General features: G+C 43.9%; 1 protein-coding gene across 1 annotated transcript; it reads left to right on the top strand.

The window, feature by feature from the left end:
* Positions 1-387: 387 nt before the first annotated feature.
* On the top strand, positions 388-24,568 carry IDS (iduronate 2-sulfatase). Its single transcript, XM_054039681.1, has 10 exons — positions 388-447; positions 12,430-12,721; positions 13,955-14,091; positions 15,238-15,415; positions 16,527-16,615; positions 18,515-18,715; positions 20,252-20,422; positions 21,101-21,227; positions 22,694-22,867; positions 23,938-24,568. The coding sequence occupies exons 1-10, from the start codon at positions 388-390 to the stop codon at positions 24,441-24,443; spliced, it is 1,935 nt and encodes a 644-aa protein (XP_053895656.1). The 3' UTR covers positions 24,444-24,568.
* Positions 24,569-24,595: the final 27 nt, after the last annotated feature.

The following is a 24,595-nucleotide window of genomic DNA, read 5'->3' as shown; positions in this document are numbered from 1 at the left end:
TGAAGTCCTTTTTACTCAGAGGGTTCTTTATACACCTCCACCCCAATATAACACGACCCGATATAACACAAATTGGGATATAACGCGGTAAAGCAGTGCTCCGGGAGAGCGGGGCTGCGCAAGTTTGATATAACACAGTTTCACCTATAACACGGTAAAATTTTTTGGCTCCCGAGGACAGCGTTCTATCACGGTAGAGGTGTATCAACCTCCTCATTTTTTAAGGCATTTTTCACTGCTTTATCTGCCATTTCATTGCCTGGTATCTTGACGTGTGCTGGAAACCACATTATTACTATACCTAATTGTACTATTTCCAGAGTTAAGAACAATATTCCATTGATTAAGTCATTCCTGCTTTCTGAGGCTCCCTTTCTAATCACCATTATGCTTGATAAAGAGTCAGATAGGACAGCAGTCAAAGTTGGACGTACATCCCGTATCCAGGTCAGTGCCAACAGTATGCCCACCAACTCCACTCTCATAATTGCCACAAAATTGGATAGTTTCATAGATCTCTTAATTCCAAATTCAGGGATACCAAAGGCCATTCCCGCTCTACTTGTGTTGTCATCTCTAGAGCTGTCAATATAGATTTGGCAATGTTGACCTCATTTGTCACGTATAAACTCATAAATTTTAGTCGTCATATTTGACGGTCCTGCTCTTGCCTTTATTTTATCGTACAACTCCAAATCCACAACTGGAGAGACAACCATCCAGCTATAGTTTGATTTCCAATGACTAAAGATTTTTAATTTCTTCCAGGCTTCCTTTTCACCCAAGTCTTTTACCTGCTTTTTGACCCTGTTATCTTACGGGAGTTTGTGGCATCCAGTTAATTCTTGTCTACTTAATTCCCAACAGTCCTTGTCTATTTGTTTAGTACTTCTATCTCCACTATTTCCATTAAACTTAGCTGAAAAGTTCCATTAACAATTTCATCCTTAAATTCATAGGCATTTCTCCAGTTGCTACCTGCAGCACACAACCTCTCCAGCGCATCATCAGAGATCTACAACCTATCCTCAAAGATGATCCTTTACTCTCACAGATCTTGGGAGACAGACCTGTCCTCGCTTACAGACAACCCCCCAACCTAAAGCAAATACTCACCAGCAACCACACATCACTGAACAAAAACACTGACCCAGGAACCTATCCTTGTAACAAAGCCCGATACCAACTCTGTCCACATATCTATTCAAGTGACATCATCATAGGACCTAATCACATCAGCCATACCATCAGGGGCTTGTTCACCTGCACATCTACCAATGTGATATATGCCATCATGTGCCAGCAATGCCCCTCTGCCATGTACATTGGCCAGTCAGTCTCTCCGCAAAAGAATTAATGGACACAAATCTGACATCAGGAATCATAATACTCAAAAACCAGTGGGAGAACACTTTAACCTGTCTGGTCATTCTATGACAGACCTGCGGGTGGCTATTTTACAACAGAAAAACTTCAAAAACAGACTCCAATGAGAGACTGCTGAGCTGGAATTGATGTGCAAACTAGATACAATCAACTCAGGATTGAATAAGGACTGGGAATGGCTGAGCCATTACAAACATTGAATCTATCTCCCCTTGTAAGTATTCTCACATTTCTTATCAAACTGTCTGTACATGGCTAGCTTGATTATCACTTCAAAAGTTACTTACTTACTTACTCTTACTTAATTGGCCTCTCAGAGTTGGTAAGACAACTCCCACCTGTTCATGCTCTCTGTATGTGTGTATATATATCTCCTCAATATATGTTTCACTCTATATGCATCCGAAGAAGTGGGCTGTAGTCCACGAAAGCTTATGCTCTAATAAATTGGTTAGTCTCTAAGGTGCCACAAGTACTCCTGTTCTTTTTGCGGATACAGACTAACATGGCTGCTACTCTGAAACAGAGTTGTACCACTCGCACCACGTGCGATTTGCAGAGCTTGGGCTTGGACTCGCTCAAATTTTTTAAGTCATGGTTTAGAAGCTGAATAGAGGGCTTAGCTTCCATAATATATTACTGGTCTTACTAGTGCCCTATAGAGCATCAGGAACTTGTTCTTATCTGCATCTCAATTGTTCCCAACAATGCTTTTAAACAGATTCATCCTATCTTTACATTTAGTCTCGATATTATCTATATGACCCTTTCAAGTTACTTTGTTGTCGAACATAACTCCTAAGCATGTAAAATTTGGAACTAGCTGTATTTTTCCTTATAGAGAGACAGGTTTCATTCTTCCCCAGTCTTCTTTTTTGTGAAGAGCATTTCCCCCTGCTCGATGGTCAGTCCCCTTTTAAGCAGTTCCTCCATTTGGAGCATGCTCTGCAGCTGCTCGGGGGCAGAGCCCTCTTGCCCCAGAGCTGCTCCATCACTCCCTTAGCCTCTGTAAACCTCATCTCACTCCCTTCCAGCTCCTTGTCTCCAAACTTCTTCCCAGCTAATCCTAGTGCCCTTCTTTGTGACTCCCTTGTCTGGTCTGTCTCTCTTTCTGTCCTGTCCCTCTGCTGCCCTTCAGTCACCCCCGGCTCACATCCATATTCCCCGTCCCCACTGGCTCCGAGTTTCCCTCTCCCCCTACCCCAGTTTCCTTGTCCCAATCTACTCTCCTCCCCCTCACCTAGGTCTGGCTCTTGTCCCCTCTGCGTTCAATTCAGGCAGCTTTTCTCCTCCAACTCCCTGGGCCTAGCAGGGGGCGTCATTAAGAACACAGGAGAGGCAGGCTCCCTGCTTTCAGTCCTAGTGCCTGGATCTGGAACTGGCATGACTCACACTAGTCCAGAGCTGGAATTGCAGGAAAGTCCTGCTTATTCAGCCCTGGTCTGGAGCGTGTCCATAGAATCTTTGGGGAATTAAGCTCTAGCAAGTCTCTACTGAGCATGTGCGAACTATGACTTTTCAAAGGTTTAAAATTTGGCCTAATTTGGGTGATTTTCCCCCAGTGCTGACTAATGGCGCATTCTTGACTCAAAGTCACCCTGTTGCTGAATTTCTAGTCCCTGCTCTGAAGCATGGGGTTGTTAAGGCTTTTAAAAATAAATAAATAAAACATTGCCAGAATATTTATACTGTATTTATTATACGATTTAAGAATCTCCTCATTTCCCATTGAGCATATTTGTACATTTAGTCAAAAGTTCCAAATGATGAATAAACTGAGCAACAGAATAAATTCGTCAATGGGCACAGTTATTTTTGCACAAATCTATTGGACCATAAAACCCTAGTCCCAAATCCTGGAAGGAGGGTGGCTGGGGGGAAAAATGTTGCTTTGATTTTCTCACCCAGTCCAAACCTGCAGGGTGTTGTCTAGCTTCTTCTGAAATGCTGAGCACAAACTCTCCTGTTGATTTGAGTGGTGGTTGATGAGCTCAAGGTCTTTCAGAAAGTGTGTGGTACCTCACAGGATCAACTCTATGGGAGTTGCATGCGCTCTGCACAAGGCACTGGGCATTTTTAATGGGGCTGATAGTTATTATAGTAAGAGACCGAGAATGAAGATTAGCCAGCAAAGAATTCCTTTGCTGAGTTTTATCTCCATTTATAGTAAGAAGCTAGAACAATGTTCTCTCTATTCTACAGTCATAGTACTGAGATGGTGACCGTATCTGAATGTCTCCTGTATTGTTCTGGCTATAGCTTTTGGCTATATTATGAAGTATTTAATTCAGTGAGTCATTTTTGGTTAAAATATTATTGGTGTGTAACCAATTGCTGATTTCACAATACTCTAAACTGCTACAGCTGTGTAAGGAAATGTCAGACACTCAGAGAATTTCTCATCTGTTCACAGATCTTCCACTTAAGAGGCCCCTTCCCTAAGATGTATCGTGAACAGAAGGAGACAGTGTAAATTCAAAAAACCACAAGGGTTTGACCTGATGGGATAAAAAGACAGTTCACCATTTTCATTCCTGTTACAATAAGACTTATTGCTACTCCCTCTTATCGGACATGATTAGAAGTTTCATTAAGTAAAAGCATAGCAGAACCATACTAATATGCAGTATTATGTCCTTGTGCAGTTCTCATTCTATCCCGCTCAGTCAAAACTTGCACCTTCCTCTCCTCTCCTAAGCCTGCCCCCTAGCAGCAATTATTTTGCATTTTCACTACATAGCCATGGGAGGGACGACTAGATTTTTCCCTGAGGATGGTCTTCTAGTGCTTCCACTGCACAAAACACCTTAGCCTGAAAAAAAAAAAAAAAACGAGTCTGGTGTACTTCAGTGCCCTTGTCATAAATTGCTAACTGAGAGGTTTTAATGTTTGAAATGGAGACTTGTTTGACAGAGAAGAAGGTGACCTCTCTGTTAGCAGTTCTTGAATGCTAATGAGCTTATTTATTGTTCCTCTGAGGTAGTTTTAATGAGAGTGAAAGAGGGGCTGGGTGGATTTCACTACTACCAAAAAATGGAGGTCAGGTTTTTGCAGTGATAGTACCCGAGCATCCTGTCCAAAACACCCCCTAAAGTGGCAGTGGGAGTTAGTGAATGAGTGACTACTAGAGCAGTCCTTACTAGAGACCTGGATTAAAGGGATCAGCAGAACCATGAGACATCTTGTTTACACAGTGTGTCTATGCTCAGAGGGGATCTGTTTAATGTACCTTAAGGGTTACATTAAATTGACAGGTTTCAGAGTAGCAGCCGTGTTAGTCTGTATCCGCAAAAAGAAGAACAGGAGTACTTGTGGCACCTTAGAGACTAACAAATTTATTAGAGCATAAACTTTCGTGGACTACAGCCCTTAAATTGACAGTCTCGGTGCTTTGGTTCATAATTCTGTAAAACTGTTTCCCAAGGGCTAGAGTGTACCTACATCACCGCCCCCCCCCAGGAGGGAATGAGAAGTGAGACGTCTGTGTGGGCTCCCCAGACGGACGACAGGCTTACTCCCTCCACTGAACAGGTGCATGGAATGGAAGGACAGGAACAGGAGCAACCTTAGCTCCACAACCCCTCACCCCCTGCCCAGGTAGCACAGCTGAGCTGCTGCAGGAAGTGTCTAGTTTGCCACTGGTACAGGCAAGGAGGAAGCAGGCAATTGTGATTGGGGTGTGGCTCTGAGTCATAAACCTTTCTGTGGTGGTGCATCTTGGGCCTGGTCCCCACTAACCCCCCACTTCGGACTAAGGTACGCAAATTCAGCTACGTTAATAACGTAGCTGAATTCGAAGTACCTTAGTCCGAACTTACCGCGGGTCCAGACGCGGCAGGCAGGCTTCCCCATCGATGCCGCGTACTCCTCTTGCCAAGCTGGAGTACCGGCGTCGACGGCGAGCACTTCTGGGATCAATCCCAGAACATCGATTGCCTGCCGCCAGACCCTCCGGTAAGTGAAGACGTACCCTTACATTCCCACACCCCCTTATTCAAGGTCTGCCTGAAGTCACAATATAGCTCTTAATAATACTTTAAAAACAACCCAGGTAATAAACGTGGTTGGAAAAGATCATTCCACAAGGTCATTTGTGGGAACCTAGAACAATGTGAGGAGGTTTATAAATGAAGAACCTGTATAAAATTCACTTTAGTCATGGAGTAGGGACTATACATGAGATGAAGCCTTATATGTGTCTTTGAATTAGGAATATATTATCTAGTGCCTACATTTATTTCCTAGTGCTTAGTTTCCGGGGAATTTTTGTAGACGTTTCTTATCATTTAATTATAAAAATGTTAATGACTAGTAGTCAATCTGTGCAGATATATCTGCTGCAGTGCCTTTGGCTGATGCAGAGTCCGAAGGTTTTGAAAAGTCTCTGCCTTCTTGTTATACAGTTCCAAAAGCAAAGCTCGTGACTCTTTCAAAAATAAAAATCTGATGTAGATGTTTATACAACATTACAGATGGAAGTCCTGTCTGAGTATGGATGCGGGCTTTAAAATAAAGGTGGGGATTGGACAGTAACACCTTTTTACAGCTATTTTTAAAGCTACGCTTATAATAATTCTGAGTTCTATGTAACTTAGTTTTGACTGAAAATTTATGTTAACTCATCCCTAAAACTGCCATATATCTATGATGGATCACACTCCTTATACCTAATGTACGATATATTAGAACAGATCACACCATCTATCTCTCAAGTCTGGCATCTGGCATTGGTCAATATCTGTATTAGAATAGGGTGACTCCAGCCCCACTCTCCACGTGCTCAGAGGGCCTCACCTGCAACTCTTGAAGTTGTTGGCAAAGCTCCTATTGACCTTGATGCTGTAGGATCAGGTCCCTAATGTACAGGGCTCTGAGCCAATTATGTAATGTTGTAAGATAGGAATTCCCCTTGACACCAGCAGGTGATTGGTTTATGACCTGAAGCATGAAGTTGGATTTCTCATATCATTATCTTGGCTTGTCTGTTTCCCCCCCAACAGTGTTGTTAATGGTCATAAAATGATCTAGTGGTACTGGAAATCTAGTCTCAGCAGTGGCTCAGCAGTGAATTCCACAGGTTGACAATCTGCTGCACAAGGAAGTCTCCCCTTTTGTTGGCTCCACATTTACTTTCCTTTTTGTTTGAACAGAGCTTTTTTTTGGAGGGGGGGAGGGAGAAAGGGGGGTGCTGTGTTATGTGCAACCCATGTAAATGTGGGTGCTATTCTTTTTGAAATAGAGAAACAAAGTCAATGTCTTCAATACTTGACCCCAAACTTGCAGAGAAGGATGCATAATTATAAATGCAGAGGTGACTTACGAGGGCCTCTCACCCATTTATCACACTGCAACAAGCTTTCTTACATGGTGTGTAAATTTTCCATACATAAATCAAAGGGGAAAAGCCAGGTCATGCTGCTCTTCATTTAATCAGCTGAGGGATAAATGATTTCTGCTAATCAGCTGCCAGCACCTTCTGGCAGTAGGGGTTTAGACAAGTATTTTTGCTTTGATTCTTCATTTGGTAGGAAATCCGTGATGATCAATACCCTCCAGATATGATAGCTGTTCCCAGGGGATTGATACAACATGCTTCTTTGAGAGCTACTAAATGAACTGATGCATAGTGCCAGCCAATTGCTTGTGCAAACATGCCCTCTTGGGTGTGCTGCAAAAGCAAATTCTTTGGACTTGCTAATGAATCTAATGTTGTGTGTGGAATGATTGCTTCCAGCCAAACACAACTTCTATTGGAGTCAATGGAGGCCACATTCAAGGACAGAATATGTACAGACAGAGCCAAATCTTCATTCCAGGGCAGGATTGAGGCATGTTGGCAGAGCACTGTGGGGAAGCTTGTACTATTGTTACCCAGGCTGCACCTAGTTATTAGACAGTGGAAACTTCTGATTAAAGGCCTGGTCTACACTGGGGGTGGGGGGTGGAAATCGATCTAAGTTACGCACCTTCAGCTATGTGAATAACGTAGCTGAAGTCGACGTACTTAGATCTACTCACCGCGGTGTCTTCACTGCGGTAGGTCGACTGCTGACGCTCCCCCGTCGACTGTCTGTGCCTCTCGCTGAGCTGGAGTACAGGAGTCGACGGGACAGCGCTTGGGGGTCGATTTATCGCGTCTAGATGCATATAATTCAATTAAAATGCATTGCCCAGGACTTTTTTTGTTTTTTACAGAGCTCTATACAGACTTATACATAGAATGAAATGAAAGAGCAATTATGGGTGGCATTCTCTCATGTTTTGTTGTCTACTTTTACTATTAGGGAATGGAATGACCTGTGGGTACCTCTCTAATGGCTGATTTCAGTGTCTGCAATCAATAGGCCACCATCATCCCAGTTTTATTCTAGCATCAGAACTTTTGCATGCTGTTGCTGTTAAGAAAATGATTCAATATCCATATAACTTGTTTTTTTAGCTGAATTTAGCTGCAGCTAGTTGCTAAATATTTTTGATATAATCATATTAGGCAAACTGGGAAATCTATATCAAGTACCACTTAACACATTTGCATTTGTAAGAGTCAAGCTTTATCGTAATTAAACATGTGGAATAGCAGAATAATTCTTTATTTCCAAGAGTACTCTCTAGATGAAAATGAGAGAAATGTCATCTAAGAATGTACTGTTCACGCACATTTTCCATTTCCCTAAAATGCTAGAAAGCGATCTAAACTAGCTCTGTTGTTACCACCTATAGGCTGCACTTGTGTAAAAACATATTGGAACTCATCAAATGCATCAAATTATGTCCACAAACTAGTAGTATCTGGGGTACACTGTATAAAAGTTTCCCCAGAACACTTGATTTTTGATTCAGACAATTCCAAGGTAATCTCCTCCCTCCCCCCCCCCAAAAAAAAAAAACACACAAAAAAGGAAGAGTAAGATCACTATAAATGCCAAATTTAGCCATATGTAGACAACTTAGAAAAAAAATATATGCATTGGTACAGATGTTGGATATTTTTTTAAAATCACACATCCCAGTGAATGACAGAATAACAGTGGATTCCTTTAGCAAGGGTTTCTAGTAACTGGGAAGGCTTGTTTGAAAATGTGTGTGTTCATGTTGTTCACAGTTATGGGATAGTTTCCAGATTTATTGATGTATTTTGCTGCTACACAGGGCAGTTAGTAGAGCTGCTTAAGAAATGGCTTCCCATCTTGGCAAAAAAATTTGTTTTCATCACAATTTTTCTGACTTTTTTTTTTAGTTGTCCGCAGTCAAAAACTGAAATATTTCAGTCAGGTGAATTGTTTTTCTTCTTAACTGAATGTTTCAGTTTCTGGAACTTGGTTTTGTGTTGCCTTTTTTTTTTTTTTTTAAAAGCCCCCCAGATTGTTGAAAACAGACATTTCCCATAGGAATTTTCATTTCAATAAAATAGCCATTTTTCCATCCTAAAACTTCTAGACAGAAAACTTTTGACAGTTCTAGCAACTTCCTAAGGAACCAGTTATGGTTCAAGAATCGTGAAACAGTGTCCTTCTAGGTTTCAGAGGGGTAGCCGTGTTAGTCTGTATCAGCAAAACAAACGAGGAGTCCTTGTGGCACCTTAGAGACTAACAAATTTAAATAAATTTGTTACTCAGTGTCCTTATACTGGCTCTGAAGTTGTCTTACTTTGAGCATAGATATGCATGCACTTCATGAAAGAAACAACCCCTCCCCCTCCCCCAAGGAATGTTGTTATTGATCCCTGAGTGGCTTTGAAGACTATTATTTGACATACAGATCTATGTTTCCGTAAAGTAATGGAAATATTTCATATCACACAATTCCACAAGAGGCAGAGTTGGGACGATGTGCCTGCCTCTTATCAGTCTATAGCTGAAGCCACTGAGTTTTTCACAGCAAGCTATTGATTTTGCTATCCAAATGCCATATGTCCTTAATACAAAAATCCTATGATAAATGCAGGGCTTTTGTGGCTTGGATTGGAGGCTGAATTCAAAATAACAGCGTTAACACTTTTGTACTTGTGTCTCATAAAATTAAGGTGATATTTTAACGCTGCCACAATAAAATCATAGAAGTTGGAGATTTTTCACTTGTTAGATTATCCAGTCCATCCTTCTGCAACAGCCAGATTGTTCAGTAGTTTACATTTGTACAGTCTAGTTGTAAAGACAATCAAGGCTAGTGATATGAATAATAAATAACATGCTCTTGTATGCTGTACAAGAACACATATACCTATATATATCCCCTGCACAATTCAAATTAGACATCATGCCATATTTCAGTCTCTTATTGGGCTAGTTCTTTCTATAATCTCTAAAATCTCATGTGGTGACTACATAGTTTTACTGTTCTAACACAAAAATTTGTACAAACTTTCTGAGACATTCTTAGAAACTGATCAGAATTTCCATGACCTTTATCGGCCATTTGCAGCAGTCTTCTAGATTTCAGCATGTTTGTATGGTGGCTTTGCTAGAGCACAGCTCCAAATATAACCCTATTAGTGAAATAATCATTTAATCTCTATCAACATTTTAAATATTGGGTCTAAATTCTTTGATCAAAATCACAAATTTTATAGCTTGGCTCAGCTGCCTAAAAACAAGACAAAGAAAACCCATATGGGGAAAAAAGTGTAGGTATGGTTAAATGGTTAAGCTAACCCAAACACAGATTAGTCCCTGCGTATCAGAGCAGTCACAGATGGCAATTATGCATTTAAGAGATCCTACTGATGATAGAAACTTACATATTGCCTGCTACATATAAACATGAATCCTGGCCAATAACTTCCAGCGAGTGTCAGCTTGATGTATCTCAAAATGACCCAGAAATGTGATTTTCTATTTAAAATATATAATATAAATGTTAACTGGCTGTAACACTGTGATTTTTTTTTTCTAAAGCTAGGATTAAAATGAAATATGCCTCCAAGGCAGCTTCTCTAAATATTAATTCTAATGCACTTGATTTCTTCCTTCCCCAAGGTTGTCATTTGCACGAGGAGGAAATAATTGTTATAATAACATTAAATATTCCCTCTCCCAGAGAAGTGTTGCTATAAGACCTCTGAGGATCATGGGTGGATTCAGGATAAATGGAGTCCAGATCTACTAATATACTCACCATTTCTCACTGCTGCCTCCTCAGTGATGCTACCTAGACAAACCTTTATTCCTCCTAAACTTCAATCCTCCCAGACTACCTAGCCCCATATTTCCATACAGATGCCTCTTTCCGCTGACCCTGCTTCCCCTGGACAGAGTCTCTTGCTTCTTGAATCTTATTAGCTTTCTGTTAGAGGCCTCAGGATCCCCCGTTTTTGTCTCCTGCTTTACACATTCTATCCTTGAATCCCAGTACTACAGCCCATTATCCTTCCAGCCAAACAACATTGGACAGAGCCAATTGAGGCAGTTAACGCTGTTCCTTGGGTGGCTGGAGGAATAACTGTTGGGGCGCGTATGCTACACCTCCAGCATCTACAACCCAGAAAGCAAGAGATGAGACCGAGAGGTAAAACTAGGTCTTCCTTGGGCTCCTTCATCAGGCTCCTTACGTTTTAGAAGCCCACTATGCACACCTGCGAGCAGCAAGTCATACATTAATATATTGAGTGGAGCCCTTCTTAATGCAAGAGTGCCATCTTGTGATAGGTAGAGGAAAGAGAACGCAAAGCAGTGCCTCTGGCACCCTTGCCATTAATAGGATTATGCTCCTAGCATAAGAAGTCCCCCTCCAAGGACATGTGTAATGGCAACACATTATAGACCTGGGTCACCCTTGGGGCTGAGGAGAAAACCATCCCTAAGGTAGTGGTGTACCATCACTGTCCTTCTCCTCCTCCTGGGAGAGTGATGCTCCGGTTGCAGGACTGCAACCTCTCTTCTGGGCAGACTTCCTACTCTCAGCCTGAAGTCTGGTGGTAGACATGAAGCCCTTCTGTTTCTCTGTCAAAAGATTGGCTTAAGCCAGAACCATCCATTCAAATATCACTGAAGCTTTGAGTGTTCAGATAAAATGAGAGCTAGCTGTAAACCCACCTTTGGTTTGTAAAACATAACGTAACCCACACACCTCCTGGGTGTGGTGCTCTGTCCCATTTAGTGGCACTGAGACCACTTTAGAGAGAGATTAATGAGCTAAGGCTGTAGAACAGACTAACAGCCATATGACTTTTAGCTCAGGCAGTAGAAGCTCATGGTCTTGAGTGCCTTTCATGGAGGGAGAGGACGAGAGAATAGGGCTTTGTCAGGGCTGGATTTACACCTTACACACCCCTAGGCACAGCATCTTCAATGCCCCTCCACCCCGCCTACAGCTGACCTTCATGTTTTCCATAAAAAATGAAACTTTTACTCACTTTTAGGCGCCCCTAGAACACCACTGCCCCAAGGCACATGCGTACTCTGACTAATTGGAAATGCGGCCCTGGGCCTTGTATACTTCCCTCTCCTGTTCCATTGCCAGAGGGTCAGGAAAGACATTGCCAAGGCTAGCTCAGGACCCCCAACCGCCTGTAGTTGCAACTGGCAGCTTCTGTCCAAGGCCAGCCTGAAGACAAGGATCCAAGATCAAGGTTAGTAGCAGACTGGCCAGAGGCGTGCGCTTAGCCCTTTGCAGACATGGAGAAAGCAAAGGTCCCTGCCCTCTCCAGAAAGGCTCACAAGGGGCTTGATCCTGCGTGGTACTGAGCCACTGGGTAGGGTGACCAGATGTCCCGATTTTATAGGGACAGTCCAGATATTTGGGGCTTTTTCTTATATAGGCTCCTATTACCCCCCACCCCCATCCCGATTTTTCACACTTGCTGTCTGGTCACCCTACCACTGGGGCTAGCTGCAGGCATAGCCCAGACCCCTAACTTCCCCAGCGCTGGAGGGGGTTGGATCTAGCCCATCCCCAGTGACAAGGGCTGGCGTTGGGGTTTCCGATCTGGGGGTGAGGAGGGACATCTCTGAGCTGCACCTGGCCAGCCCCTGCTCTCCCACCCCCCGCCCGGGGAGCCCTCTAGTGCCTCCCCCCTGGGGGAGGGCGGACCCCGGCCACGCCCAGCGGGTTCCCCGCCCCGGGGAAGGGCAGAGGGGAGCCCCGCGCGCCCCTATCCCGGGCGGAGCGCAGGCCGCACGCAGTAGGGCTCAGCGGGCGCGGAGCTCTCCGCACGGCGCGGCGCTGCGCGTCCTTTCGCGGCTGCTGCGTGGCTGGGCGGACCGGGAAATGCGGGCGGCTTCCTCCTGCCGCTGCCCGGCCTCTTGGCCCTGGCTGCTCGGGGTTTGCTGCGCCGGGATCCTGCTGGCCTCGGGGACCGCTGGAGCCGGGCCGAGGGAACCGGTCCCTCCGCCCAGAGGTGCCGCTGGGACTGGGGGAGGCGGCCTGGGAGCTGCGGTGGGGTGGGTGCGTGATGGGGGTCTGTGCTGGGGGATCCTGGGGGACTCCTCGGCCATGAGTGGGGCCTCGCCCCGTGCATCTGGGCCCCATGCCCGGTGTTTATTTACCCCACAGCAGGTGGGACACTGAGGCCCGGGGGGACTGGCCTTGGCTGCGGGAGCGGTGAACAGGGGCTGTGACCCGCCCTCCCCTGGACCCTCTTGCCCAGCCCGTGTTAATGCCAGTGTGGACGAGGCCGCTGTAGTGTTAACCCTCGCTGGGAAACACCGGACTCCCCGCAGGGTTTATCTTGCCCACTGTGCAGGGTAGAACTGCTTCGTCTTCACCAGGAGCCAACATCGCAGAGTTAAATACACCCGCTTCCTGGGCAGGCGCGGGCGGCCTCCGTGACTTGCCTGGGGAGTCTGGCAGTGAGTCCCAGGCTGGTGCCCTAACCTCTGGACCAGGTGACTGCTTGCGGGCCTGCCTGAGAGGGTCTGTCTGCACTGAGCTTCCCAGCTGGGGTGGGCAGGGCTTCCTACTAGTAGCTGCCTGGATATTGTGCCACCGGGGGAGGCTCAGGCTAACTCCCTGAGCTCGAACCTGGGGGTAGACTGGGTCCAAGCTCGGGGGGCTATCCCAGTGCCAACACGTCCACACCTCTACTAGCACCAGCCCCATTAGCAGAAATCCAGGCTGGGAGGCAGACTCCCAGCTGCAGTGTAGACTTACCAGTCAGGCTTGACACTGTCATCATTGGCTCATCTTTCTTTAAGCAGCGATACTACTCTGAGCAGGGTTGGATAACATGGTGACATCTTAATTTTGCTTGTATAAAAGCGACTATAGGGTGTGAAACCTAGAAGCATGCAAAATGTCTACTGGAAAATCTTTGCACTTGCTTAAATTGTAATCGTTCCCCTTTTATTTTGTAGGTTATTTCAATAAGCCTTTTATAAAGGTGCTCTCAGTTGCCTTAAATATTATTAATTATGTTTATTGTGGTAGTTCCTTGGGGCCAGCTGAGAATGGGACCTTTGGATTCATTCTCAAGTTTTTGATGATAATCCTTTTAAATGTTGTTATCTTGATGTTTTTAATCAGGTTAAGGAGTTAAAATGCCGTATGGGGAAGTTCCAGTAGGTATGCAGTTCTCAGATTAGCTTGTACTCATTGGTGCCAAAGTTAAGGTCTTGTAACTCTCTCTTTGTAGATGGCATGAATGTTCTCTTCATAGTAGCGGATGATCTGCGTCCCGCTTTGGGCTGTTACGGAGACAGCCTGGTAAAATCTCCAAACATTGACCAGCTTGCATCTCGCAGCGTTGTGTTCCAGAATGCCTATGCTCAAGTAAGTAACACAACTTAATTTAAAAATAGCAATTGTATTTCTGTAAAATACTTAATGGTTTGGGCACAGAAAGTGCTAGTGAAACCATTGAAATTGCCAGTTGCTGTATTTTAAAATATTTCGGGTAGTAAAGGGACAGCTGGGCTAAACTGTATTGTGTGTTTACCTTTGCTGGAATGAGGAAAGGAATGCAATGAAGACCTTTCTCCCTGCTATTAGCAGTAATGTTGTGGTACTCTAAATATTGTGTAACATCAGCTCCTGGGTTTCACTATTAACAATGAGACACTATTTAAAAAAAAAAAAAAAAAAAGCCATTTTGCACAATACCAATTCTGTGCTTTCCACCCTAAATGTAGTCTTGTAAAAGCTTATTCTATATTTACCCTCTTCCCCCTTTTGTGAGCATGATACATTTATTCCAAATCCCTCATATTGTCCAGATGATTCTTTGTAGGGGCAACTTCTAATCATCATTCTTAAGCTCAGGACTCCAAATCTTATTACTTCCCTTTTGCTGGGATGGCTGACTAGCACAGCATGTCTGCATTCTCCGCCCTGCCTTCACCAGGAAGCCAGAAACCAGGGCCCTGAATCTGAGTAGGGAGTTTGGGATCTCAGGGGAGTTACTCTTGCCAGTATGAAACAGAACATTCAGGCCTTTGGACTCTAACCTGGATCTCCCACTTGTATGTTCTTTGCATTATTGCTAAGACTGCCCAGATCGCCTGTACTCTTCACTTAATGTCAGCACAGTCCATCTGCCATTTTCATTCCAACTCTGTTACCAGTTTTCAAAAGCATGGTCTTTGTTTGATGTCACACAGTTTGTGTTACTAGCTGCCTAATCAAAGCTCTAGCCTCTTCTCAGGAGTCTGTTAGATTGAGATCCCAAGTGCAAGAAAATACACATGTAGCTTGACATCAGTTTGTGATGTGGGCGGTGGGCAAGAAGTGTCTGACTGATACCCAAAGTAATGATCCCAGACATCTCAGCTGGGAGCTATGCTAAACATTGTTAGTTGGATTCCACCAGCCCCTAAACATTTTGCCTAATGACATCAAAATCACTTGATTGCACTTCAGATACAAACTGAATATACTCTACTTTCCATTAAGCATTAATTCTCCTGTCTCTTGCTTTAGCAAGCTGTGTGTGCTCCAAGCAGAGTGTCATTTCTAACTGGACGCAGGCCTGACACCACACGGCTTTATGATTTCCACTCCTACTGGAGAGTACATGCAGGAAACTATTCCACAATACCCCAGTACTTCAAGGAGAATGGCTACACGACCATGTCCGTAGGAAAAGTGTTTCACCCTGGTATGGCTTGTAACAACACTTAGAATCTTCATTTAACATGTTACCACAAATGAATTTTGTAATTAGGGACAGGTTTTTTTGTTTTATATTAAATGACCTAAAATAATTGTCGTATGTCTGATGTAGAATAAAGTCCTTCTAGGTTGTCCTTGCTTTTGTATTGAACCATTACATTTTAAAGAGTTACATTTAAAAGTGGGGCCCTAAGTGCACAGCATTATTCAACCATGGGAATTGATCTGTTATAAATTTTCACATACTACTTAATGTCGAGTATGCTCTAACTTGTCTAGCATTTAGACACTGCTAAAGATGCTCCTAGATATAACTAAATGCATGGTCATTCTCTCAGTCTTTGGACTTAGATTTCCATGTGCTTCATGTTATACAGTACACTGCTTAACCACACTTCAGTCTGATATCACCTTGTTGGATGAAGAAGCATTGTATGTGTGATTAATACCCCCAGTTAAGCTGCATAGAAAATGAGCTCACTATTTAAACAACACTAAAGAGTTGAAAATACTATGTATAAATAAGAACGGCCATACTGGGTCAGACCAAAGGTCCATCTAGCCCAGTATCCTGTCTTCCGACAGTGGCTGATGCCAGGTGCCCCAGAGGAAATGAACAGAACAGGTAATCAAGTGATTCATTTCCTTTCGCCCATTCCCAACTTCTGGCAAACAGGATTTTTACAAGATTTTTCTGTGATATTCCTCTGTTGAAACTTGTTACCACTAAACTGTTTGTTGGACGTGTAGAATTTTAATGATTCTTAGTTTTACTAACCCTTTATATATACATATAAATACTGTCATTAGTCCTGATTATTTTGTACCCAGAGCTAAACTTGCTCAAGATGCTTGAGGTTTCCCTTTCCTCATACCCAGCTGTGTTTTAGGGACTGGTAGCTGGAGCAAATGTTTCGTCCTTTGTTTCTTGAATGCTTTTTTAGTCCCTTGAATTCGCTCATAACATTAGTGGGCCTACTGGAACAGTTTCTATGTTAACAAAACAAATTAACCATGTGTATCTTGTAGCTGAACTCTTAGTTGAGTGAGCTATGAGACCATTTATAATATTTGCTTTGCTTACTCCTCCTTTCCAGGGATTTCATCCAATCATAGTGATGACTATCCGTACAGTTGGTCCATGCCACCTTTTCATCCCTCTGCTGAAAAATATGAAAACAGTAAGGTAAGCAGGCAGTTTGATTGCTTGTGGACCCAAATAAAGATGGGTGCAGGGTGTTTCAGGATATAAATATTGTTACTGTCAGGTACGAGCTCTTGCTAATCTGAGTCAAACGTGTTGATTGGGAAGATACATTTCTATGATTCTGTAACCTAGTGGGTTAGAACTGTGGAGGAAAATCACTAGTCAAATACACTTCTCTTCACCTCCCTGACAAAAGGACATGTCTCTTTGTACTGAAGTATGGTTATGCTCATTAAGAGCCCAATCCTGCAAATGCTTATGCTTCTGAGTAGTTCTCTTGAATTTGGTGGGATTACTGACACGTATAAGTGCTTGCGAGACTGGGGGCCTTAATTTGTATTGAGAGCATTAAATCCTTTATCTCAAAACTATACCTATCATCTCTTGCAAATTACCTCAGCCTCTTCTCTAGGTGGTAAAGTGCTGTCAGCTGGCTTGGCTGAATTTGAACCAACTCTGTGCAATAAGAATCCCAAAGCCACTTGAGAGTAGAACTGATTAATGCATCTTTTAGTTTAGTAGATGGAGACCATTTAAAACCTGCTCAGGAAACCAGCAAGCCACCAGTTGCACAACAATGTGGGTTCTGTTTACACTGTCAGTGGGTTTCAGATGACATTTGTTAACTTAGGCACAAACTGTGGCCTCTGGTGTAAGGATAACCTCTGTGCATGATCCTGAACCTTTGCGCATCCCAAATTAATTTGTGCTAAATTACAAAACTTGACTCTGCAAAGAGGGGATTAAGACAGCCATGTTTCGACAAGCCATGTAAAACCAGAGTTTCCTGTCTTATTCAGCTTTCCAGAATGTTAGTTACAATAAGTGTGGTCCAAAGGAATCAATGTACCATTTTTGTCAGTACTGCGCTATATCTACACTACAATGCTTTAGCTGCGATTCTGTAGCATTGTAGTGTAGATGCTTCCTGTGTCAATGCTTCCTTTGACGTAGTTAACCCACCTCTCCGAGAGGGGTGGCTAAATTTGTTCCATTGACCTAGCTACGTCTCCACTGAGGGTTAGATAGTGCTATCTGCGGCGCTCAGGGCACGACATTTTTCACATTAACGTAGGTCAGTTCGTTTTTAAGACCATGCCTTAGTCAAGCACTTAGTCAACAGTTACCGTGCAATCATGGTATTTGATGTACTGCAGTAGTAGGAAGTCCCTACGTGAGACAAAATTCAGCCTTGGTATAACTTGGTTGTGAGGTTAACTGTTGAAAAATACTGACTTCAGTGGCAACTAGTGTTTGCATCACATCTCTCGGCATACATTTAGCATATGCTCCAAAGGCCACCCTCTCTTCTCAACCCCTTACAACAGTCAGTCTTTCTCTGGTGACTAAATATCAGCCACTGTTGGCACATACCGAGAAACTAGTGGGTCAGGTAATTGCTTCCAAGGTAGTTTTCCATGAGTCCTCGGAGTCAGAGGGAGCAAAAGGGAAGATTGATCACGTAACCAATTTCTAACCACTCACCAATGAGCCACAGAGCCTTGGTTTCCTGGGTTCTAGAACTTGGTATCCTGCATGTGACTGTCCCACCCTCAAGCCAGCTGTAGAGCTAGGATTCTGCTTTTTATTGGATGCAAATAAAAGTTGCCTGTTTGTTTGATGTATAGCTGAGCTCAGGAAAATGGCGCTGTTGTTTCCTCTGTGGTTTTGAACAGCTTACCTAGAACCTGGCAACCCTTCTCTAGCACTAAGACTAGCCACTGATTTCCTGATCAGACTTTAATTCACCGTCCTGTGTGGTGGCAGAGTGATCCCTCTGAGTAGAGTCAGACATGAATTGCTCTTGAAGCCTATGGGATGTGTGTGTTCTTAGTTTGATAGAATTAAAGTCGATATTTCTTCTTTGTTTTCCCCAAGACTTGTAAAGGAAAAGATGGAGAGCTTCATGCCAACTTGGTTTGCCCAGTCGATGTGGCAGAAGTGCCCTTGTGTACCTTGCCGGATATACAGAGCACCGAAGAGGCCAGACGCTTATTGAAGATCATGAAAACAAAGAACCGTAAATTCTTTCTGGCTGTCGGTTATCACAAACCACACATCCCCCTGAGGTATCCTCAGGTAAGGAAGGCTGGAGTAAAACCATCTCACTGGGTTTTATGGTGAATGAAACCTCGACCAAAGTTATTCAATGACCAGCATTAACCTTTTAAAAGTTACTTTCACAAGTGTCTTATACTGTTACTCTAAAGCAAGATGAAAAATATCCTTGCATTGAAAAGCTGAGAGACGCTTGTAGCAGCCGTCACAGAAAAGTAACTCAGAGTCAAAGTACATATTCTTTTTAAATGTTTTAATCTAAGCAGTGTGTTCACAGAGCATTAAGTGCCAGACTAAAAGCCCACCCTTACTCAGTGAGTCGTACCCGCTGAACATTATTGTGACTACTTGTGCAGTGAGGTATACTCTGTCTGAGGGTGGCAGAATGAGGCCCTAAATGATTTGCATCCTGATCTTCTTCCCCATTTATGTCAATGGCAAAAGTTCCACTGAGTTCCGCGGGAGCAGGATTGGGCCCTGTGTTTTTGAGAGGACTTCACTTTTTGACACATGCTGTAGGACTCTACCATATCTGAGATGAGTAGTCTGTGCCATGAGCCAAAGTTAGGTGCCATCCACAACAGCTTGATACAACGTTATCTTCTGCAAGGCTCCTGAATAGATGCTCTGTGCTAAAAGCACGAATTAGGTTGGTGCTTGCCAACATACCTTAACCAGCTACCACTGAGTACCCTTTACATTGGGGAACTCTCTTATTTTCTTAAAGGTGAACTGAAGGTGGTGGTGGTGGGGACACTGAAGGGGAAGTGGTTGCCTCTTTATGATGTATAAAGAAGGCTTTGGAGGGGAACTTTCTGCTCTTTTTGTTTTAGCCTTTGAAATATCAGATCTTGTTTTGCTGGAGGTCTCATGGATTCTGAGCTTCCTCCACCCTTAATTGATAGGCAAAGGGTTGAATCTTTAACGAAGGTGTTCCTTTTTACTAACTTTTTCTCGGGCATTGTGAGTTAGGGAGTATTAGCAAAGCCAGTGTTTTAAACAGTGGGAGTAAAAATCACTACCTCCCCCTTTAACTAATTGAGTTTCATGTGCGTGGTAAATCTGTCATGATCAAAATAGTTCTATGGGTATCTGTAGCCTTCCAAGAAAAGCAGGAGAGACAAGACCTGAATGTCTAAAGTAAGCAAGTTAAGCCAACAAACAACCACTTCTTGGAGGAATAAACCTTTCAGGCTTTTAAAAATAAACCCCAAAGAAGCTAGAAGAGGTACAAATCCTTGGTTTTTCTTTGCTCTGTGTTTCAGTTGATTCTCAGTGCTCTAAATGAGTGCTATGCTGATGGGATGCCATATAGCAAAATAAAGGTGGACTCTTGGCTATGGAAATCATAGGAAAAGTAGGACTGACATATAACATTGCAGTAATCCTGAGAACATTACACGACAGCAGTACAGTCTGTACCGTAAACACCTGTGTTGCTGTTTGAAGTTTCAAAGTGCCCTTCACAGAAAATGGAGAAGGAATCCAACTTTATAACTGCAAACCTTAGTCTTGCTGTACCGAAATCTTAATACATGTTTGTGTTGTATTGTGAAGGAATTTCTCAAGCTGTACCCGCTGGAAAACATCACACTAGCCCCAGACCCTCGGGTACCTGAAGAACTGCCTGCTGTCGCATACAACCCCTGGACGGATATCCGACAAAGGGAGGACGTCCAGGCGTTAAACGTCAGCTTCCCTTATGGACCAATTCCAGAAGACTTCCAGGTAAGCAGCCCAAGTGTTGCTTTGAAATCAGACTTCCCTAGATCACAGTTAAGTGCAAGGTAGCACAAGGCTGCTGTTATTAACAGTGAAATGTTTCAAGGTGCGACCAGCAATTGACACCCTAGGGAGCTTGCACGCCCTGTCTCACAGCTACTAGATCAGCCTTTGTTGTAGCTGAGTTGTGAGGTGGGTCAGACTAGCAGAGAGTAGGCTGAGGGTGAGTCTGCATGGTAGCGTGTAATACTCCTGCTCCCACTCTTGTTTCTGGGCTGCGAGTGCTGCAGGGGAGGTGAGTTCAGAACCTAACAGGAATGTTGTCACCACCCTGGAGCAATCCATCTGCCGTTACTAGCCCTTCCTCTTCAAGGACCTCGGTTAGCCTTCCTTCTGGGAAGATGCTGACTCCCGTGGGGCATTGCCGGAGCCACAGAGTGCTGGCTGGGACTCCTAAGGAACAGCATTGACTGGCTCAGAGCTTCTTGCTTGAAAGAACTTGTAGGAAATATTTGGAATTTCCTAGTTGTTCCCTCTGTTAAATTTAACTTGGGGCATGAATTATTTGCAGACAGTTGCAGCATTTTCACTGTAAAGCTTTATTTTCAAGACCTTTTATTAGAGCAGAGCTAGCAAGTGTCTGTACAATTGAAGTGACTCTCCCTTTTTTGGAATAACTTGCAGCGGCAGATTCGTCAGAGCTATTTTGCAGCAGTTTCTTACCTGGATACGCAGGTTGGCCGGCTACTGAATGCCTTGGATGATGTTGGGCTCTCGAATAACACAGTTGTGCTGTTTACTGCTGACCATGGTAAGCATTCAAATACTTCCATGGCTATATGCAAACAACTCTCTTCTGAACTGTGTAAGTTAATCCTGCCATATCAATCGCTTTCGTGTTTGCCCTATGCAGTTATGCCCTGTGTACCTGGCTTGCTGGCCTCTAGTTAATACACTTCTAACACATGCTTCCATGGTTGCGCAACGTCTTTGTCCCTGCAGGCAGTTCTCTCCTTAATCATGTGGAGGGTTTGCTGTTGAGAGGTGAGCCCTCTCACAGTTCAGTAGCCTGAACTTGCAGCATTCTCAGCGCTTTCTGCCGCAGAGAGTGACTCCTGCTAGAAGAGCATTGTCTGGGATAGCTTCCTCCATCACCATTTGTAGAAGCCCCATCTGCTGAAGAGGGCAGCGGACTTTCTCATTATCTGATCAAAAGCAATTTCTTTCCCTTGTGCTTGCAGTTGCAAAATGTCTAAACCAACAACTCAGCAATACAGCTACAATCCATGTTGCAGGGATCTGGCACTCTCTAGCGGATAGCGCTGTGAATGCCATTTTCATTCAGGGTGGGCGGGGAATGCCTCAAATATTTAGGGAGATTGAGAACTAATTAACTGTTTGTTTGAAACTGGCGGCTACACTGCTCTAGGCCAGATGACCTATTCTAAGGCCCTTCCTTAGGAGACTACTTTAGCTGGCTTAACTAGTTAGTGAGTTAGAGAATAGAAGCATTAACAGTGTTTTGTATTAAAATCACTGGATTAGATATGCTTCCTTATCTGCAGAGGTGACTTGGAGTCATTCTTGTGTAGACTCAATTCTTCTTTCTCCCTTGCCCTGTCTCACTAAACTGAGCTATGGTTCCAGGACCTCAGTTTGCTGAGCAATCACAAAATAGTATTTCTCAAAACATTGAACATTGGTCTTGGTTCTTTTTTAGAGCGTGCTTCCTTCCCGTAGATGTCCCGATTTTATAGGGACAGTCCCGATTTTTGGGTCTTTTTCTTATATAGGTTCCTATTCTCCCCTACTTCGTGTCCCGATTTTTCACATTTGCTGTCTGGTCACCCTCCCCTCCCCTCCCCTCCACCTCCCTTTCTCCCCACCCCTTGCTGAGGCTGGTGGGTGAATGTACCAGGAAAGAGGGGCACATAAGCCACCCACTCCCTCCTAGAGGATTGGGGCATTGTTGGGCAAGATTCCAAAGAGTTTTGATCACACCTTGGTTCCTTAAGGATGATTTGACAACCTGGCGCCAAGGGATGCTCAGTGACAGAGTAACGTAGAGCTGGCAGCTATGTAAATCTTATGTGAATGCTTCAAGGAACTGATCTGGAGATGCATATGTGCAAAATGGCATACCCCAATTCCTCCTTCATGATGCATTTTTAAGACCTGAATGCTGGCCCTAATTTGTCTGCTTGGTGGTTCATAACGGAAATGATCACTAAGCTAATAATCTAGTATTTTCTTTAAATGATGTTTTGTATTCTCCAGGATGGTCTCTGGGTGAACACGGAGAATGGGCGAAATACAGCAATTTTGATGTCGCTACCCGAGTGCCACTGATGTTCTATGTACCAGGGAAGACGTCTTCCTTTGCTCGTCCAGGAGAGAGAGTCTTCCCCTACCTTGACCCCTTCACCCATGTATCGGACTCTGTAGCTGCAGGTACGTTTTCAGCACTTGCATAAGCATGTGCAATTGCAATCCCATATCTTAACCGAACGATTATGCTTGCCGTCGGCAGACAGGTCAGTGGGTTTGCAGCTTCCTGTTGCTGCCAGGGGGCTAAGCCTGAGTGCTGGTGCCCTGCGGTTAAAGGGTTTGCCCAGGTTTCCAACCTGCAGTACTGTACAGTATTGAACACGCAAAGGTTGACATCTAGTCTCAGCTCAGAGAGTAGGAAAGTCTGTGCAATCGTCAGTCCTCAGTGTGCCCTAAATTCAGCATGTCCATGCTTTGTCGCCTACATACAGGAGGCAAGATATGTCTACAGCAGAAACCAATTTGGCACTTCTGTTCCAAGTGCAGACCGAGAGAGCAGTGGGAGTTGCTGGTCAAAATGTGTTTGCCCTGCAGATTTAAATAGAGCTTGCACAAGTCTCTTCCGTCTAGTGTTTGGCTCTGGCTAGTGCCATCAGTCTTGGTCTTTGTGGCAGTGGTGCTTATGCAGAGCAAGACTTAAAATCATCTGTGAATACAGGCGTTTGCTTCAGGTAGATCTTCGTTAGTGGAAACAGCTACAGGGCTGCAATAACAAAACGGAAGCTTTATTTTTATGTTGGCTAGAGGCCTAAAGAATACCTTTGACAGTGGCTTCAGCTGTCACTGCAGCAGCAGTTGGTTTGCAGTTGTGGTGAGGGCACCAAAAAGCAATGTTTTGGTAGAACTTGCCACAATCAAGCAATTAACATGATAATTTCTTTATCTTTTTTGAAGAGCCCCTCCTCAAAGGAGGAGATAGTACTTCCCAAGGCACTGGTTAGAATATTTGAGGAATAGAATAGCGAAAAACTAGTATTCTCCTCTTGGTGTTAAGTTTGGTATAAACACCTACGTGGACAGGTATCCTCTGAACTGCAAGCCGCACTTTCTTAAATAGCCCCAGCGTTGTTGCCCTATGAACTAAATGCAAAGTGCAACGGATAAAGAGCTCCTCTGGTTAAGTGTCTAAAAAGATCAGCCTGTATCTCATGAGCTATGCTATTGTCTAACTTGTATTTTGATGCTTTCTCTAGGAAAAGTCAAAAAAATGGTTGAGCTTGTATCTCTCTTCTCAACGCTCGCTGAACTTGCAGGCCTGTGGGTTCCTCCGGTGTGCCCGGAGCCTTCATTTCATGTTGCGCTCTGCACCCAGGGGCCTAGTATTGTCCAGCATTTTAACTCCAATGAAGAGGAGGAGGATTATGACACTGACTATGACCATGACTATGACATTGAAGGTGACCATGAGGAGCCTATAGCTTTCAGCCAGTATCCACGACCTGCAGACACTCCTCAGTGGGACTCTGATAAACCAGAGCTGAAAGACATAAAAATAATGGGGTATTCCATGCGTACTGTTGACTATCGCTATACTGTGTGGGTTGGGTTTAATCCCAGTAACTTTAGTGCTAATTTGCAGGATGTCCATGCAGGAGAGCTGTACATGGTAGGAAGTGATCCCAATGAGGATCATAACATATATAACAGTAGTCTGCATGGGAACCTTGTCAAAAAGTTTCTTAGGTTCTTGAGGCGTTAGGTCTGGGGATGCTCCCTGTACGTGCACTCTTGCTGCTGAAGTAATATGACACTTTCGTTTTTGTATAAACTTTGTGTTGTACACAAAGCAACTCGCTGAATTAAAATCCTGTTCGTACAAAAATAGTAGCTGTTGGTTTTGTCTTGTTACAG

Source organism: Malaclemys terrapin, chromosome 9 (assembly GCF_027887155.1).
Source record: "Malaclemys terrapin pileata isolate rMalTer1 chromosome 9, rMalTer1.hap1, whole genome shotgun sequence".
Lineage (NCBI taxonomy): Eukaryota > Metazoa > Chordata > Testudines > Emydidae > Malaclemys > Malaclemys terrapin.
The sequence above is the reverse complement of the archived record's forward strand: the minus strand, read 5'-3'. Positions and strand labels throughout refer to the sequence as shown.